Source organism: Sus scrofa, chromosome 3, assembly GCF_000003025.6.
Source record: "Sus scrofa isolate TJ Tabasco breed Duroc chromosome 3, Sscrofa11.1, whole genome shotgun sequence".
In the NCBI taxonomy this organism is placed as follows: Eukaryota; Metazoa; Chordata; class Mammalia; order Artiodactyla; family Suidae; genus Sus; species Sus scrofa.
In genome coordinates, this window is record NC_010445.4 from 26,138,433 (window position 1) to 26,158,496 (window position 20,064).

The 20,064-nt window shown below is 48.5% G+C and overlaps 1 protein-coding gene across 6 annotated transcripts in view; it reads right to left on the reverse strand.

The window, feature by feature from the left end:
* C3H16orf62 (chromosome 3 C16orf62 homolog) overlaps positions 1–18,905 on the reverse strand; it is a 117,461-nt gene extending 98,556 nt beyond the window's left edge. For 4 of the 6 annotated variants that reach the window (XR_002342394.1, XR_002342392.1, XM_021086528.1 and 1 more), the window contains exons 1-6: positions 18,528–18,680; positions 11,591–11,690; positions 8,118–8,285; positions 6,629–6,751; positions 4,937–4,961; positions 4,145–4,221 (exon numbers count right to left, since the gene is read on the reverse strand). Coding sequence is in view for 3 of the 6 variants with exons in the window: in XM_021086528.1 (XP_020942187.1) it covers positions 4,145–4,221; positions 4,937–4,961; positions 6,629–6,751; positions 8,118–8,285; positions 11,591–11,690; positions 18,528–18,616 (582 nt within the window). In the remaining 3 variants the exon portion in view is untranslated. Of the gene's footprint in view, positions 1–4,144; positions 4,222–4,936; positions 4,962–6,628; positions 6,752–8,117; positions 8,286–11,590; positions 11,691–15,480; positions 15,578–18,527 lie in introns of those variants that run through there. The other 2 variants (XR_002342393.1, XM_021086527.1) reach the window with 2 other exon arrangements.

Here is a 20,064-nt window from a genome sequence, read left to right on the forward strand (position 1 = left end):
TGATTCTAGGTGAGCTGCTTTCCTCCCTGAGGCTCACGGGTGAATGGTGATGACATGATTGACCTCATTCAGCCATCCCCGGGGTGTGCGGTGTGCCGGGCAAGGTGGTATACCAGATGCTCCAGACACCAGGCTGAGCAAAGAGACAGCATTTCAGCCCTAATGGAGTTTGAGGGACGGAGGACAAGATGGACGTTCACACAAAACTGAGACACACGCTTGGGGAAAACAATTCTACGAAAACACACATCCAAGTTCTCAGAATCTGAGAGGCACACTGTAAGAGCACAACAGTTTTATGTACCACTAAGGAAGAAAAGACACTGATCGCGGACATGCACCAATTGAGAGACACAGCCCAACTATTTTTTGGTCTTTTTAAGCCCACGTTTGCAGCATATCAAGTTCCCAGGCTAGGGGTCCAATCGGAGCTGCAGCTGCCAGCCACAGCCACAGCCATGTGGGATCCAAGCCGCATCTTCAACCTACACCACAGCTCACGGCAACACGAAATCCTTAACCCACTGAGAGAGGCCAAGGATCAAACCTGAATCCTCATGGATACTAGGCGGGCCTGCTACCGCTGAGCTATGACGGGAACTCCTAGATGCAGCCCAATTTCAGGGATATTCAAATGTTGGGTAAAAGACGCATCTCAGAATGGACTCTAGACAGGTGGTCAAGAAGAGTCTCCTGGAGTTCCCATTGTGGCGCAGGGGTTAACGAATCCGACTAGGAACCATGAGGTTGCGGGTTCGGTCCCTGCCCTTGCTCAGTGGGTTAACGATCTGGCATTGCCGTGAGCTGTGGTGTAGGTTGCAGATGTGGCTTGGATCCTGAGTTGCTGTGGCTCTGGTGTAGGCCAGCGGCTACAGCTCTGATTGGACCCCTAGCCTGGGAATCTCCATATGCCACGGGATCAGCCCAAGAAATAGCAAAAAGACAAAAACAAACAAACAAACAAACAAAGAATGGTCTCCTGAAGGAAGTGATGCTTGAGACAAACTCTCAGGGGTGGACGGGTGTTAACCAGGAAATGGAGGGAGTTAACTAGACAGGGGGAGAGCATGCAGAACAGAGAACAGACCACAGCAAAAACCCATGGCAGAAGAGGGCAAGGTCATCACATGGATGAAATGACAACAGACGTAAAGACCCAACACCACCCTGGCACACAGTACATGCTCATTAATCCTTGGCTATTGTTAAGAAGCTGTTTACACAGTTCACAGGAGTGAGGGTCATGCTAACCCACATGAGGAGGCCAGGAACCAAATCTTTTTTTTGCTTTTTAGGTCCGCACCTAAAAAATTCCCAGGCTAGGAGTTGAATTGGAGCTGCAGGTGCTGACCTACACCACAGCCACAGCAAAGCCATATCCAAGTCACATCTGCAACCTATAACACAGCTGGAGGCAGTGCCGGATCCTTAACCCGCTGATGGAGGCCAGGGATTGAACCTGTGTCCTCATAGACACTACTCAGGTTCGTTACCACTGAGCCACAACAGGAACTCCACCAAATATTTTTTTCATATGACTTTTCCCTGGAATCCAAAGCAAAGAGCTTTTTTTTTTTTTTTAACTGAAATATAGTTGATTTACAACGCTGTGTTGGTTTTTGGTGTACAGCAAAGTGACTTGGTTGTACATATACGAATACATTCTTTTTCATATTTTTTCCATTATAGTTTATTACAAGATATTGAATATAGTTCCCTATGCTCTACAGGAGGCTTTGTTGTTTATCTATTTTATATACAGCAGTTTGTATCTGCTAATTCCAAACTCCCAATTTATTCCTCCTCCGCTCTTTGGTAACCATAATTTGTTTTCTATGTCTGTGAGGCTGTTTGTTTTATAAATAAGTTCATTTGTATCATATTTTACTTTATTTTATTTTTATTTATTTATTTTTGTCTTTTTGCCATTTCTAGGGCTGCTCCCGCAGCATATGGAGGTTCCCAGGCTAGGGGTGGAATTGGAGCTACAGCTGCTGGCCTACACCAGAGCCACAGCAACACGGGATCTGAGCCACATCTGTGACCTATACCACAGCTCACGGCAACGCCAGATCCCTAACCCACTGAACAAGGCCAGGGATCGAACCCACAACCTCATGTTTCTTAGTCGGATTCGTTAACCACTGAGCCACGACGGGAACTCCATTTGTATCATATTTTAGGTTCCACATATAAGTGATATCATATGATATTTGTCTTTGACTTACTTCACTTAGCATGATCATCTCTAGGGCCATCTATATTGCTACAAATGACATTATTTCATTCTTTTTTAAGGCTGAGTAATAGTTGAGTGTGTGTGTATACATACATACACATATCCATTCATCTGTTGACAGACATTTAGGTTGGTTCCGAGACTTAGCTATTGTGAATAGTGCTGCCAAATATTGGGGTGCATGTATCTTTTCAAATTAGAGTTTTCTCTGGATATATGCCCAGGAGTGGGACTGCTGGAAGAACTCTTGATTAAATAAATATAAGAAGGAGATTCAGGAAACCTGGACCGATCCCAACTGCTCACTTGCACTGTGAGATAGGATCCTCCCTGCCCCTCTGCTGTAGGAGGAGCTACGTGACTAATTTGGACAAATGGGCTTCGAGCACAGCAGCATGGGTCCCTTCTGAGCTGAGGCCATGAAAGTGAGCCCTTCTTCTGCTCTACGGTGACGACCCTAGAAGCCATCTGTTGGGATGGCAGCACCTTGAGATGGTGGTGCGTCCGTCACCTACACTGGACGAGTAATGCAAGGAAGAAATGAACACTTGTGGGAGTTCCCGTCGTGGCACAGTGGTTAACGAATCCGACTAGGAACCATGAGGTTGCGGGTTCGGTCCCTGCCCTTGCTCAGTGGGTTAACAATCCGGCGTTGCCGTGAGCTGTGGTGTAGGTTGCAGACGCGGCTCGGATCCCGCGTTGCTGTGGCTCTGGCGTAGGCCGGTGGCTACAGCTCCGATTCAACCCCTAGCCTGGGAACCTCCATATGCCGCGGGAGCGGCCCAAGAAATAGCAACAATAACAACAACAACAAAAAAGACAAAAAGACAAAAAAAAAAAAAGAAATGAACACTTGTTATGTAAAGCCACTGAGATATGGGGGTTCATTTGTTACCGCGGCACAACCTAACCTTATCCTGACATGCTACATTAACCTGGAAGCCATGGGGCAGCCATCTGCTGCTGTGAGCAGTATTCTTTGTCCCCATTGTAAGATGAAATGAAAAGGTATAGTCAGATGAATGCCCAAGGGCACCCTGTGAATAAGCAGTCCATCTAAGGCCTGTAGACTCAGAATTGTGACAATGACAGCAGCTAACACTTGCAAAGCATGTACCATGGGCTGGGTGAGGTCTAGTCACTTCACATACATTAGCTCCTCTAATCCCCTGTAACAACCCTAAGAGGCATGGACTAGGTAGCACCACCCCCGCCCACCCCACCCCCCTGCTTACAGATAAATAAACTGACGCACAGAGCCCAAGCTCTTGAGCACCTTGCCCCACAGATGGTAGATCCACGATTCAAACCCAGGCAGTCTGGCTCCAGAGTCTGCCTTCTTACCCGCCGCTGCGCTGCTTCTCCAAGTGATACTTCAGAGGCTGCAAACTCACCTGTCTCCAAGGGCCAGGCTAGTAAGGTCTATGAGTGAACTGGGCCAGGTAAGCTAACGGTGCACACCCAGGTTAAAAGCAAGAATGTGGGCCCACAGTTATCAGATGGGATGTAGGAGAAGCCAGCAATCTGGATTCATCTGTTCAATTTGCAAATTTTTATGAGTTGGTAAATGAGTCATGTTCTTTAAAAGTACAGGCAGGCTAATTAAAAGATTCTGTAGCAGATGTGATCATTTTATACCACGTGGGAGATGGCTCCAGTTGGCTCCCACAGTTCGACCTGTCCCCAGATGCCCCAGATTTGCTCAGGCATCACGGTGAGAAAAGCGCCTTCAGAAAACCAGCCGGCAGCGGGTTCCTGTGAGCTCGGCCAACCGCACCACTGGCATCTTTCTCTGAGTCAGCAGGTGCCTCGGAGGACTGAACACAACACACAGCCACTGAGAGGGACCTCGCTTGGCAGAAGCAGTGGAAGCACCACTCCTTGCTGTGCTCAGCAATTGCTCACCTCCTCGAAGTCATCCAGCTCCTCCAGCCTGGTCCGAACCTTCTCTGACATTGCAGATGCGGCAGTACCAGCTTTGCCTAAACAGAATGGATTCAGGTCACATAGGTGGCTTTCCTCTGTCACCAAGGCCCCCAAAGGAAGGCAATCTCTCCACTTCATCAGGAATAAAGAGGCCAGGGAAAAACTTCATTATAGAAAACTCTGAGATTTTGCTAGCAACATCCTGATGTAACCACAGTTCCATCAAAAACATTTCTGCTCAGGAGCTGCCCATGGGAGCGTGGCAGGCCAGCCTCAGAGAGGCCCCTTGACATTTGATGCTGGAGAGGGTGTGGAAAAAAAGGAACCCTCCTACCCTGTCGGTGGGAATGTAAATTGGTGCAACCACTATAGAGAATAGTACGGAGGTTCCTTAGCAAACGAAATACAGAACTACCATATGTCCTAGCAAGCCCGCTGCAGGGCATATACCTGGGGGAAAAACATAATTCAGAAAGATACACGCAGGAGCTCCCGTTGTGGCACAGTGGAAACAAATCTGACTATTATCCATGAGAGTGAGGGTTTGATCCCTGGCCCTCACTCAGTGGGTTAAGAATCCGGCGTTGCTGTGAGCTGTGGTGTAGGTCACAGACATGGCTCGGATCCAGTGTTGCTGTGGCTGTGGTGCAGGTCGGCAGCTACAGCTCCAATTCGACCCCTAGCCTGGGAACCTCCATATGCCACAGGTACGGCCCCAAAAAGACAAAAAAAAAAAAAAAAAGAGAGATAGTAACAATAACAAAAACTCACCTTTTTCAGATCCCATAAAAAGATTCTGCAGAGTCAAAAAAAAAAAAAAAAGTATTAGTATTTTTTAAAACTGACTGGATTCTATGACCAGTAAAAACTTGTAAAATACTTAAATTATTATTCAAGTAGCACTAAGACAAGATGACCCATCATTCTCCAACAAAGCCATTTACATAACCAAACGAAAAACAGAAATATTTATTCAAAGGAAGAAAATACAGCTCACTAGAAACTCCAGAGATTCAAATTTGTACTCATTTCAGGACTCTTAATTAATGTGAGAGAATAAATAGCAAAAGTTTGAGGACAATGGTGGCACACAAAAACATTTAGCTTACTCTAAATCAGGGTTTCACAACCTCAATAACACTGACATTACAGGATGGAAAGTTCTCTGGTCGGGGCTGTCCGGTGCACAGGAGGACACTGAGCAGCTCCCCAAACCTTTGAAATTTCCTAAGTGAGGAGAGGGATCCAGGAGTCTTAGGTTTCGTTTTGGAAGCTCCTGAGCCTGGGGGCTGGTTGTCAGGGGAACCAACCACATCTTAGAGGGTTTCAGCCCCACCTCCCAGATTTCCCAGAAAGGGAGAGGGGCTGGAGATTGAATTCACCGTCAGTGGCCAGCAGTTTAATACTCCTGTCTATGTACTGAAGCCTTCAGAAAAACCCAAAAGGACACGGTTCAGAGAGCTTGCGGGCTAGGGGACGGGAACACATCCGCGTGCTGCCGTGTCTTTGTTCAGGACTTCACCCTGCGCATCTCTTCATCTGGCTGCTGGTTCACATCCATTACTATCTTTAATCTCCTTTGCAATAAGCCAGGAATCTAGCGAGTCCACTGGTTTTTGGGTTCTGTGAGCCACTCTGGGAAATTAACCGAACCCAAGGAGGGGGCTATGGGAACCTCTGATTTGTACTAAGTTGTTCAGAAGTAAAGTAACAACCTGGATTTGGGACTGGCATCTGAGGGGCAGGGGTGCAGTCCTAGGGGACTGAGCCCTTACCCCGTGGGATCAGATGTTTTCTCCAGGTGACAGTAGCAGGATTGAGCTGAATTACAGGACACCCAGCTAGTGTTGGAGGATGGCTTAGTCAGGGGGAGAAAACCTATATACTGGAATTAGGTGCAGAATCATAGCTCTTTTGCTGGAGTTCCTGCTATGGCGCAGTGGGTTAAGAACCTGACTGGTGGAGTTCCCGTTGTGGCCTGGCGGAAAGAAACCCGACTAGTATCCATGAGGATGTGCGTTTGATCCCTAGCCTCATTCAGTGGGTTAAGGATCCAGCATTGCCATGAGCTACGGTGTAGGTCGCAGACATGGCTCAGATCTGGCATTGCTGGGGCTACGGTGCAGGCTGGCAGCTGCAGCTCCAATTCAAACCCTAGCCTGGGAACCTCCATGTGCCACAGGTTCGGCCCTAAAAAGCAAAATTAAAAAACAAAAAAGAAGAAGAAGAAGAAGAATCTGAGTGCAGCAGCTTGAGTCCGTGCAGTGGCACAGGCTCAATCCCTGACCCAACGCAGCAGGTTAAGCATCCGGCATTGCCACAGCTGTGGTGTAGGTCAGAGCTGCAGCTGGGATTCGGTCCCTGGCCTGGGAACTTCCATATGCCATGGCTGCAGCAAAAAAGAAGACCAAAAATTCCTACTAAATGCAAAGTGGACGCTGCGAGGAGTGTAGTGGTACTCACGATGGAGAGCTTTTCCGTGGTCGTGTACCGGGCAAGGATTTCTCCTCGTTTGCTGGCCCAAGGCTCAAAATCGGATCCGACAATGGAGTTATCATCTCTGTCTCGTTTCTTTCTGGAGCTGTCCTAAGGAAAGGCAGGAGGGTCTCCTCAGCAGCTATTTTTGAGTTTTTTTTTAAAAAGTATAAGCAAACGTGGTGAGGCCAGTTGAGAACACAGTATTTCATAACTGAAATTTGCTAAGACTTAGGAGAACTTAAAGGTTCTCTCCAAAAGATGGGTAAATATGGGAGGCGAGAAATGAGTTAATTACCCCAATGAAAGGGATCCTTTCACAAAGTTATGTGCATCAAATCACAATGTACACCCTAAATATCCTACAACTTTGTGCACTGTAGCTCAGCAAAGCTTTAAAAAAAAAAAGTATGAGCAGAAGGCAGACAGTCCCTCACTGCAAAAGCTAAAAGATCTGTCCAAAGGTTTACTATGATAAACATTTTTCAGGCCAATCCACCACACAGGGTCAATAAACTTATCATTAAAAATCAAGGAAAGGCAAACTGAAAGAGATCATTTTTCGACAATCAGAATGGCAAGATTTCCAACGACTGCTAAGATCCAGGTTGGCAGAGAAGCAGGGGACTGGCACTCTGAAATACTGCTGTGCTGGCAGGAGGGCAAACCGGTGAAGGCTTTTTGGAGAACAGTTTGGCAGCAGCTGTCAAAACCTTAAGAACATGTTGCCTTGGAGTTCCTGTTCTGGCTCATCGGGTTAAGAACTTGACGTAAGTGTCCGTGAGGATGTAGGTTCCATCCCTGGCCTCGCTCAGTGGGTTAAGGATCCAGCATTGCCACAAGTTGCGGCATAGGTCACAGAGGTGGCTTGGATCCTGCGTTGCTGTGGCTGTGACGTAGGCCCACAGCTGCAGCTGTGATTCTGCCCCAAGCCTGGGATCTTCCACAAACTGCAGATGCGGCCCTAAAAAAAGAAAATGCCTGCGATGCAATTAACTGATACTATTATCGTTGTTGCTTACATATGAGTATGCATCTAAATGCTCAGACAATATTGTCATAAATATCTATAAAAACACAAAGAAACAGTTAAAGACGATACATTTCACAGATGACACAGATGACTTCCAGAGTGGGGCACAGAATGAGGAAAACTGGTCAACAGGACTTCATCAGCAGTGTTCAATTTTTTTTTATGTGAAAATGGAGGGACTCTTTTATGTCTTTATACAAAAATACATCTGAAAGAAAGACTATAAAAAGAGTGAAACGAAAATAAAGAATTTTTAAATGCTTAAAAAAAAAAAAAAAAGGAAGCAGCAGCAGTTTCCAGGATCTACACCAGCCTCTCACCAGCTGTGTCCTCGCATCTGGATGATCTGAATTGTCACAGCCAGGATCCACTGCGCGTTACTTGTGCAGTAAACATCCCCCATCCCCGGGACCCTCGGGACCAACCACCAGCTGGGAGTGTTACCATGGCAACCGTCAGGGTGGCGGGGTCAGCAGAGGCTGCGAACATGGAGAGGGGGTCAGTCCCATCCAGCACGCTGCTCAGAGGGTCCACCACGGAGCTGGAGGATGAGGAGGACGTGGAGGAAGTGCTCCCCTTCCGGCTCACTTTCTTTGTCTTTGACTCGGTGACCTGTGGGGAGAAGGTGTGGCAGTAGAAGCCAAGTCTCCGATGACTCTGCCCAGTGAAACCCTCAGATGGGCTTCCCCTGGTCCCACTGGCTGGACTGACCACTCCTTTGCAGGGACACTTATTTTGGGGGACAAAGTGCTATGGCTCCAGATCCCAGCTGTGGAGGAAGGGATGGGGAGAAATCAGGGTCAGGAAGGGAGCGACACGGCCACTGCGACGCAGAAGGTGGCGGTGCCATAACTGAATTCTTGCAGGGCCTTCTTCCCCAAAGTGTGGGCTCCAGACAAGCAGCGTCCACATCACCCGGAGGCTCTCAAGCCCCGCCCCACACCTCCTGCATCAGAATCTGCATCTCCCAGCAATGGCCTAGGGAGGGTGATGGACTTGGATGTGGGAGATCCCTGGGTCGTCGGACTTGAAGCCAGTCTCGGTGGCTGCAGAGCCATCTCATCGTCACTAAGCAGTGGGTGGTTAACACCCCCCTTCTTGGAGAACCTCCCCCAATGCTACTTCCTGGTGTATGTGTTGGGGGCCACGTAGGGGTATTGGGGTGTGAAGCCACGTTTATGTTCCACTGGCCCCCATCCCTCCCTGATGTCAGACCAGACTGGGGTGAACCCCATGAGCCAAGAGGATCCAACCAGAGTCTGTCTGCTGGGAAAAAAAAAACCAAAAAACCTTTTAATTTTTAATTTTTTGGCCACAGCATGCAGTGGCTTGATGTGGGATCTCAGTTCCCAGAGTGGGAATTAAACCTGGACTATGGCAGTTGAAAGCCCGAATCCTAATCATTAGACCACCAGGGAACTCCCTGTCTGCTGAAAATTGAGAATCAACATCAGAAAAGCTAGTCAGGCTCCCCTCTTTCTTAAATGAGGAAGCTATGAAAACTAGGGCCAGAGGCCGAGGGACAGTGATGCTGTGACACTTTGGGCATGTGTCCATCGGGAAGCAGAGAGAACCAATCTTGGGGAGGAGAGAGGGAAGAACAGGGTACAACTGAATGATGCAGAAAGAGTATTGGATAAAAAAGAATTTGACTGGCCTTTGTCCCTGGTTCGTAAGCCCTCCGTCACACCTGAGTTTATGCTAATGAGAGGATGCAGCATGGCTGCTATGGTCACAAGAAAGACCAAACATATACATGATTAGAGAGTTGGGACTCTGAGCCAGGTGATAACAGCCTGATCTCCGCAGAGCGGAGGGAGGCAAGAGATCCAGGACAATCAAGCGACCAAGGAAGCAACCAATCATGCCACATAATAAAACCCCCACAAAAAGTCTGGGCACCAAAGCTCAGTGGAGCTTCCCAGTTAGTAAAGGTGTGATGTACTGAGAGCCATAAGCCCCCGACTGCACCGGCAGACGACCCTCCAGATCTTGGCCTACATGTCTCTTGCCACTGCTGGTCCTGCATCCTTTATAATAAAATCCCAAGTGTTAAGTATTAGGCTTTTCGGAGTTCTAGGGGTCGTTCTAGTAAATTATCAAACCTGAGGGGAGTCGTAGGAAATCCGTGGCTTTGTAGCCAGTTGGTCAAAAGTGCAGGTGGCCCGGGGACCCCCAAATCCACAGCCAGAGTCTGAAGCTAGGGTGGTTTTTTGGAAGAGCCTGTCCTAAACCTGTGGGGTGTGACACTAAGCCTGGGTGACTGGATCGAGTGCCTCCCACTGCTGTATGTGTGTCGGCTTGGTCGGCCTACCATCCCTCCTCCATCTTCGGCTCAACAGTCCAAACTCTGGGAGAGCAGCCCTGCCCGATTCTCCGCTCTGACAGGCCTGGTGGAGAGGCCTCTGCGCCCAGTCCCCAGGAGGGACACTCGCCCCAGCCCAGTCAATCCACTCTTTCCCACCCCAGTCACCTCGGTTGATGCAGGGAAGGACACACAACCCAACGGGGTACATGGCAACTGGGGAGAACAGACTCTCTCCGCTGTGGGGTTGCTCAGCCGGCAGGATGGAGGCTTGGGGCTGCGGCAGCAGGTCTGTTAGCGCGTGGCGAGTGAGCTCCCAAGAGTGGATCCAGCTCACTGGGGGGTCAACTGCAGCCCCGTGAACTCACAAGGATCTAGGAGGCCAAAGCTCGGTCTTGCGACCTCCTCGATATAGTCTCTGTCTGTGCTCAGGTCCTGTGATGTCCTCAGTATCTGCTGGCATCTGTCAACCTCATCCCACCCATGATGACAACCACATAGCTTCTATTACTTACTAAGAAAAATTGCTAACAGCAGGGACCATCTGTGTCTCCTGCTTGCTTTCTTTTTTTTTTTTTTTTTTTTTTTTTTTTTTTTTTTTTTTGGTTTTTTGGGGGGGTTTTTTTTTTTTTTTGTCTTTTTTGTTGTTGTTGTTGTTGTTGTTGCTATTTCTTGGGCCGCTCCCACGGCATATGGAGGTTCCCAGGCTAGGGGTCCAATCGGAGCTGTAGCCACCAGCCTACGCCACAGCCACAGCAACTCGGGATCCGAGCCGCGTCTGTGACCTACACCACAGCTCACGGCAACGCTGGATCGTTAACCCACTGAGCAAGGGCAGGGACCGAACCCGCAACCTCATGGTTCCTAGTCGGATTCGCTAACCACTGCGCCACGACGGGAACTCCCCTGCTTGCTTTCTGTCTTGTTTTTGTGTCTGTCTGCTTTGTTTTGGCTATGCCCTCGGCATGCAGAAGCTCTGGATCCAACCTGCGCCACTGCAGCGACCCAAGCCACAGCAGTGACCATGCTGGATTCTTAACCTGCTGAACCCCCAGGGAACTCCTTTTCTTTTTGAAATAAACTCACAGATGGACTAGATACTATTCAGGACAGCACCCTATATTAGTAATTACAGAGTGATCTTAATATTCCAAATAGACAAATAAAGAAGTACGTTGTAGAATTCCAGCTGTGGCACAGTGGGTTAAGAATCAACTGCGGTGGCTCAGGCCACTGCAAAAGCCTGGTTCAATCCCTTGCTCAGCATAGTGAGTTAGAGAATCTGGTGTTACTGCAGCTGTGGCTTGGAATTGATCCCTGGCCCAGAAAACTTCCATGTGCTGCAGGCTCGGCCCGAAAAAGAAGTATTTTGTTTACACCTGTAAACCAGGAACGAAGGCATCCCACACTCGTGAAGACCTCATTAATGTGAAAATGAGAATAAACATGATGATGGCTGTAACCAAGGTCACAAAAAAATGGGGCAGAGAACAAACTGGTTAATTTATATACACAAAAGCAGCTCCCAAGGGCAAAATGAGAAAGACCCAGGAATACTGGCTATAATTTCATGGAACAAGAATGTTACAGAAGGACTCCTGACAGTACTTACAGTTATGGGCTTCAGGGGGTGATAGTCCCCAAACTCCAGCGGTACAGCCTCCAACCGGCATGATGCAAACTCAGCCTTGTAGTTCCTATTCCTCGAATGCCTGGTAAGCAGCAAACCCAGAAACCAGTTAGCTGGAGATGCACACACCCTAAAAAGTTTTTTGCTGAGACTTCCTCAATGATAAAGTAGTTTACGGGGAACAGTGTTTCTACCAAGACCATAAGAAATGGTAAATTAAAAAAAAAAAAAAATTTTTGGCGTTCCTGTTGTGGCTCGGCGGGTTAAGAACCAACTACTATTGATGAGGATGCCGGTTCGACCCCTGGCCTCGCTCAGTGGGTTAAGGATCTGGAGTTGCTGCAAGCTACAGAGTAGCCTACAGATGCAGCCTGGAACTGGTGTTGCCATACCTGTGGCGTAGGCTGGCAGCTGCAGCTCCGATGCCACCCCTAGCCTAGGAACTTCCATATGCTGCAGGTGCAGCCATAAAAAGAAAAAAAATTTTTTAAATTCTAAAATCAGTTTGATGGATAAGGAGCTGCCAAAGCACACAAGACCTGTGAGGTCAGACACCAGAACAACCTTCCTGCCCAGCCGTCCCTTGCCAGGCACTGGTGATTCTCATAGGACACAAGGGTGACGCCAGCCAGAGGGTAGCTGCTAGGAGGCAGGGCAGCCAAGGAGCTTTGAGGAAGACTCACGGGACTGGAGAGACAGAGTAGCGTTCAAGGCTTTGCAGACAGCCAGGGCTTGAAGGAAGAGCTTGTAAAGAGAGGAGGGTGGCAGAGAAGTGAGAGATGCGGTTTGGCTTCCCCCCTAAGTCAAGCTGCATAGAGCAGGGGGAGGAAGCCACGCAGAAGAGCAGCCAGTTCTCCTCCGTCTTATGGAGATGCAGCCAGAATACTGGTACCAGGAGTGAGGTGCTATTATAACAAAAACCTAAAAATATGGAAGTAGCTTTGGAACTGGATAATGAGCAAAGTTTTGAAATACATGCTAGAAAAAGCCATGGCCCTGGAGTCCCACTGAGACACAGCGGAAACGAATCCCACAAACATTCATGAGGATCCGGATTCGATCCCTGGCCTTGCTCAGTGGGTTGGGGATCTGGCGGGGCTGTGGCTATGGTGTAGATCAGCAGCTGCAGCTCCAATGTGACCCCTGGCCTGGGTACCTCCATATGCCAAAAAAGAAAAAAAAAAAGGCCATGGCCCTGAATGGATTAATTATCCAGTGATTACTGTAAGGGCTCAGAAAAGAGAGGAAAGCTGTAGAGAAAGTTTCAGCCTTCTCATAAAATACCCAAGTCATTGGGAACAAGATGCTGGTAGAACCGCGGAAGGTAAAGGCCTTTGTGAGGAGGCCCCAGACAGAAAGGAAGAACATGTTATTGGAAGCCAGAGGGAAGCAATCCTCCTTATAACGTAGTAAACAGGTCTTCTGGTTTTTTCTTTTTTTGTTGTTGTTGTTGTTGTTGTTGTTGTTGTTATTGTTGTTGCTATTTCTTGGGCCGCTCCCGCAGCATATGGAGGTTCCCAGGCTAGGGGTTGAATCGGAGCTGTAGCCACCGGCCTACGCCAGAGCCACAGCAACGCGGGATCCGAGCTGCGTCTGCAACCTACACCACAGCTCACGGCAATGCCGGATCCTTAACCCACTGAGCAAGGGCAGGGACCGAACCCGCAACCTCATGGTTCCTAGTCGGATTCGTTAACCACTGCGCCACGACGGGAACTCCTGGTTTTTTTCTTTTTTGTCTTTTTAGGGCCACATGTGAAGCATATGGAGGTTCCCAGGCTAGGGGGCTGAACAGAGCTGCAGCTGCCAGCCTATACCACAGCCACAGAAACTAAAGATCCGAGCCAAGTCTGCGACCTACACCACAGGTTACGGCAACATGGGATCCTTCACCCACTGAGCGAGGCCAGGGATCAAACCCACATCCTCATGGATACTAGTTGGGTCCCTTATCGATAAGCCACAACGGGAACTCCCAAGTAGCAAATAGTTTAACCCACTGAGCGAGGCCAGGGATCAAACTCACATCCTCATGGATACTAGTCAGGTTCCTTATCGGTGAGCCACAACGGGAACTCCCAAGTAGCAGATAGTTTGGCTGAATTAGGTCCGTGCCCTAGCGTTTGGTGGAAGGCAGAACTTGTGAGTGATGAAATCGGAGGGCTGGCTGAAGAAACTTCTAAACAAGGTATGGAAGGAGCAGCCTGGCTTTTCCTGAATGTTTACGGTAAAATTCAAGAAGAGTGAAATGACTTAAATGACCTCAAGACAAAATGGCTGGCTGGTCAAAAGACAGACTTAAAACCTTGGAAAGGTCTCAGTTTCAAAGAGAACAGGAAGCTGGACCCTTTGTTTCCTTTTGGAGAAAAGCCTTGAATTCATCCCTTCCCACCCACCCCCTCTCCCAGCCCCACTTCTCAGCTCTCAACTTCATGACCATTTGTGTGAACTCCCAATCTAACTGTGCCCTGCAATTGGTCAGCTTTACTCAATAAGCCCACCAACCCAGAAACCTAACACACTACAAATGACTGAGATCCTGTGTAGGTTTGTTTCTATCCCTTTTTTTTTTTTTTCCGGTCTTTTGTCTTTTTAGGGCTGCACCTGTGGCATATGGAGGTTCCCAGGCTAGGGGTCTAATCGGAGCTGTTGCTGCCAGCCTACACCACAGCCACAGCCACAGTCACAGCCACGCCAGATCCAAGCCGTGTCTGCGACCTACCCCACAGCTCACGGCAACACCAGATCTTTAACCCACTGAGCGAGGCCAGGGATCAAACCTGCAACCTATGGTTCCTAGTCGGATTCACTAACCACTGAGCCATGACGGGAACTCCCCAAACTCCTTTTAATATGCTACCAGCCAATCCTTGATTTATGAGACACACACACAAAAAGCCCAAAGGAGTTCCCGTCATGGCGCGGCAGAAACAAATCTGACTAGGAACCATGACGTTGCGCATTCGATCCCTGGCCTCACTCAGTGGGTTAAGGATCTGGTGTTGCCATGAGCTGTGGGGTAGGTCGCAGACACAGCTCAGATCCCGAGTTGCTAAGGCTGTGATGTAGGCCAGCAGCTGTAGCGCCGATTCGACCCTTAGCCTGGGAACCTCCATATGTCAAGGGTGCAGCCCTAAAAAGACAAAAAATAAATAAATAAATAAAATTTGCTTCTTTTCCTCCCACCAGTCTGTCTTTGTCAATTTTATTTTAGTCCAGCCCTAAGAACTCAGGGGTGGGGGAGGATACTTTCCCCTCCCTGACACTACGTACCAGGATCCAGGCCAAGCCCTTCACCTCTATTTCCTCATTTAATCAATCCTATGAAATGATTATGTCCATTTCACAGATGGAGAAGCTGAGGCTGTTGATAACTTGTCAGAGGTGAGCAAAGGATAGAGACAGATGCAACTGGGCCCTGTCTCTAGTCCTCAGCAGTCCTACAGATTACCTACAGGTCAACTTGAGAGTCTGAGAAAGCAGTTTGTGTTTTTTAAAGACTAAGCTCTGAAATTTTAAGTTTGAAGGGAGGGAAGTCTTTGGGGAAAAAAAAATCCTGCTTCTGGAAATACCTTTTTTTTTTTTTTTTTTTTTTTTTTGCTTTTTAGGGCCACACCCATGGCATATGGAAGTTCCCAGGCTAGGGGTCAAATCGGAGCTACAGCTGCCAGCCTACACCACAGCTGCAGCAACACCAGATCGGAGCTGCATCTGGGACCTACACCACATCTCACGGCAACGCCGGATCCTTAACCCACTGAGCAAAGCCAGGGATCAAAACCATGTCCTCATGGATACCAGTCAGGTTTGTTTGCTAAGCCACAAGAGGAACTCCTGGAAATACCTTTAAAAAGAAAAAAAGAAACAGTTACCCTTCCCGAAAGTCCATGTCAAATTGCTGTATTGTGATTTTTCAATTGCTTCTTTCATTATTTCCTCAAATTTGCTCTCCGTTCCTTAGCACTTCCCCTGGTTTGAGAAATGAAAAGCATTTTCTGCAGTGCCTGGGTCTTTGGAAAGGCTAACAGTGACCTCTAGTGGGTATTTTCTCAAAACACCTTACTTTTCCTGCCAACACAGCTGATACAGCTGGTAAAAAAAATTCCCATAATCCCAGCTCCCAGCAATGCAAAAGACTGGTCCAGCTCCTTGGCAGCCACCACAGGAAAAAAAAAAAAAAAAAAAAAGTCAACATTTCATACCTCTACTCCTGGCTTGGTCTGGCCCTTGGCTACTCCAAGGGTGGGCCGCAGATCACCAGCAAGCTGGGGAGTGCTGAAACATCCTGACCTAAGAATCAGGGTTCACATTTCACCAGAATTCCCAGTAAAGGCTGACACAGCCCTCTTTTTAAATTTGACACACTGATACACAAATTTTAACCTCTGATAACATAAATGTGTAAAAATCCTTTTATCAGTTAACCAAATTAATCTCCTTATATTGGAAATTGAAATCCACTGCTTTTTGAATTCTCAAGTGATTTTTGAAATTACTAATGACATCATCTGGCCACACAGGTTTTCGTCCCCCAATCACAATATACTCCCCCTCCCCGATAAAGTCTGAAAATGATGTTGAAATTCTGACTCCAGGAGTTCCCATCATGGTGCAGCGGAAATGAATCTGACTAGGAACCATGAGGTTGAGGGTTCGATCCCTGGCCTCACTCAGTGGGTTAAGGATCCGGCATTGCTGTGGCTGTGGCGTATGCCAGTGGCTACAGCTCTGATTCAACCCCTAGCCTGGGAACCTCCACATGCCACAGGTGCAGCCCTAAAAAGATAAAGAAAAAAAAGAAATTCTGACTCCAAAGAGCAATATTTTTAAGACTGCTATGGCCACAGGACTGAAAAGGAAATGTGATCCACGGTGTACTGGGCCTCACATGTGAGGTTAGTGATAACAAAAAGTGTGGGTGAGGAGTTCCCGTTGTGGCTCAGTGGGTTAAAAACCCAACACAGTGTCCGTAAGGATTTGGGTTCGACCCCTGACCTTGCTCAATGGGTTAAGGATCCAGCGTTGCTGTGTCTGTGGTGTAGGTCAGCAGCTGCAGCTCCAATTTGACTCCTAACCTGGGAACTTCCATATGCCACAGGTGTGGCCCTTAAAAAGAAAAAAAAAAAAAGTGTGCGTGAGAGGACACATTCTGGGGAGACCCCCGACAACAGAGCAGAACTTGGGAGCCCTGCAACCCAGGATCCTCAGCCCAGGACCTAGACTGGAGGGCCAGCTGGCAATCATGATTAAATCAGAGGTGTGAGCGCCAAACCTCAGAGCACCTCGCAGGCTGTAAAACTAGTGCAACTGCCTCCGTTTCTTCATCTGAAAAATGGGGCAGGTAGGATTAGATGAGATGTTGCATGTCAAGGACTTAGCACAGTGCCTGGCACAAACCAAAGCCTCAATAAATGTCAAATTTAATGACAGAAACACACCTATCTGTGGGCCTCTTCAGTTTTCTCATTCATTCAATAAATATTACTCTACACCTACTATCTGCCAAGCTCCATGCCAGACACTGGAGATACAAGCATGCCTAAAACTCAGTCCCTTTAACTTTACGGAGCATCAAGTCTAGTGGGAGAACTGAACCATGAACATGAGTGACCTCAGACAGAAATGTTTAGAGCCAGACTAGGAACTGTAGAGACCCCAGGTGCTAAAAGGCTTATGGTACCTCTCTCTGTAAAAATACCAAAGGTAAAAATGTCCTGGAATTAAACAGCATCTTCCTTGATTTTCTGATTTTAAAATTCCAGATCAGTTCGCTGAAGCCAGATGTTTTGGCATTTAAGCCTTAGTGATTCTCTAAAAGGTACTTTGCAGGACTGGGTCAAAGAAAATTCAGGGCAGGGCTTACAAACACTCGGAGGCATCCAATCCTGACCTGGTGTATCAAAGTTTTTGAAGGAAGACTCTTAAAAGGGTTAGCCAGGTGAAGTGAACATGAGGAAGACAGCTGTTTATCAAACATAAAACCAAAAGGATGTATTTCTAAAGTCTAGGGCTGTATATTTTTTCATTTGCTCACTCATTCGTTCAATGTAAACCACTTCACATCTCTTGCAGAAAAAGATCAGAATACAATCTCCCTTCCTGAGATGTAGCAGAGAGCTCACGTCGCCAGATAATCCTACTGCTACCATCACAACTTACTCCAGTTCTTCACACGCTGGTAGAAACAGCTGGAGCCTGAAGCACCCAGCTCCTAGCTACTCCAGCCACAAAAGCCCCAACAGGCACATCAGCCTTGGCACCCGCAGTTAGTTAGCTCCTTCTAACTGGGATGAGCTTCTGTTCATCCTCCAAAACCCAATTGAAGACTCTTCCTCTCCCAAGCCTTCCCTAAGGCGCCAGGTGTGGTTGTGCCTCGTCCCGGTGCCTTCTTTGGATATCTTTCTATTCTGGGTACCTGCCCCTACTAAACTCTCAGCTCCCTTAAGCCAAAGGAGTATGTCTGAGGGCTCTGCATCCTCAGTGCCCGCTGCAAGGCGCTGCACAGAGCAGGATGCACGGCAGCCCTTTTACAGATGAGAAAAGGAAGTCTGCCCCAGCTGAACCGAGTCGTTCAGGAAATAGCCAAGTCTCCCATTCTCTGCATCCAGCGCCCCAGAACCCGCGCCGACTTCTGGAAAAGCAGAAGCTGGGGAAGTTGTTTTTTTAGGGAATGAATGGAGAAGGGAGAGTGGGAGGCCGGGGGAGGGGTAGCGGGAGAAAGAACTAAGATCCCACCCGTCCGGTTCAGGGGGTTTCTCTGAAGCCAAGTAGCGGCGGGGGATCTGAGGTCAAGACAACCCAGGGGTGCGGTGGGAGCCGCCACCAAACCCCATAGAGAGCAGTTCACACACTCCCTCGCAGAGACACACACTGAGACAGAGACCCTGCCCCTGAAGCCCACCCGCCGCTTCTTCCTTACCAGGGAAAGGTGGCCATCTTCCCAGTCACATGACAGCTAGTTCGGGGACCGCCAGCCCAATTTGCCCTTCCAGACCCCGCCCCCTCCATGCCGCCATGATTGTGAAGGGCGGACACCCTCCCTCTAAGCACGAGCTGCCCGCCCCTCTCCGGCCGCCATGATTGTGAGGGGCAGCGTCGGCCCAGTAGGCTGTCGCAGCGCTGGCCTGCGTCGGGAGTGTGAGTGGCAGGCGGCTGCCTGACCCCCCGGGACCCCCTGGAGGCGGTGAAGAATCCAGACACGCGGGGGTATCGGACGCTAACTGCGGCTGGGGGTGGAAAGGGGGTGTTTGGGACCCAGTCGGCGCGAGCTTTCGCGGCTAATTCGCAGTTTGACCCGGTAAGCCACGCCCCTTCCCCGGGCCACCGCGTCCCCCTCTGTGCACTGCGGAAGTTAGGCATTTCCGGTATCCTCCTCTTGGGTCCTTAAGGGCTTCCCTGGATCATAGTGTGACAGCTCTCAACTGGAACTAAACTGGAGAAAGCAGAGGTCACCTTTCCTCCGTCTTGGCGAAGCCCTGCGTTTCTATGAAGGTGGATGTTCATTTCCGCTGCAGAACTTCTGTGCTCCAGTGTTTTCTCTGATTAAAAAATAACTACACTGAGCACCTTGCATTCACTCTTCATGTGCTCCTCACTGCAAACCTCTGAAGTAAAAGCGATTATCACCTGTTTCGGCTGGTAGGCGCCCAGCCCGGGTTGGTTAACAGCTAATCACAAAGCAGCATCTTATCCTCACTTTTTTTGTTTCCCTTTTCAAGTGTCTTTTCTGACAAAAAAAGAGGTTGGAAAACCACATTCTTTTGAGTGTCTTTGAGGACGCCCTCCCCAGGAAAAGACAATAGAATAATACACACTTAAACCTGTAATGGAATGTGTTGTTTATCACGCTGAATCCTAGTTTCTTCATCTGTGAAATCAGGATAATTCTGACGGAAGTGAAGGGAGATACATATAAAATGGCCGGCAAATGGTCAGTACTCACTGGAAGCAGTACGTGACTAGGTAAGCTTAGATCACATCGTGCCTTCTGTGACCTTCCTGTTTTCAGAGCTCTGTCTGTCCACAGCAAGAGACTGACTCTGCAGTAGATCATAAAGTAGGGCTTCTCTCCTTTGAACTGCACAGGCTCATCTGGGGATCTTGTTCCATGCAGGGTCTGATTCAGGTCTGGGCCAGGACCTGGGCTTCTGCATTTCTTACAGGTTTCCAGGTGGCCCTGCTGCTGGTCTCTGGATACAGAAGGGACTGTGGTAGTTTTAGGTGGTAAGGGGGCGGGGTAGGGTAACTCAGGATTCATATTCAACCATGCCCACTGAATCCAAGCCCTGTACAGCATGTCTACTATGCACAGATAAGGGGAAGTTACCCTGAAACACTAAAGTTAGGGGAAGGGTGAATAAGGGATTTTCCCCACCATAGGCTGAGAAGCAGAATCACAGTTCTGGTGGCACCTTTGTCAGCCACCTCAAGAAACTGAATTTCGAACCAGAGAAACT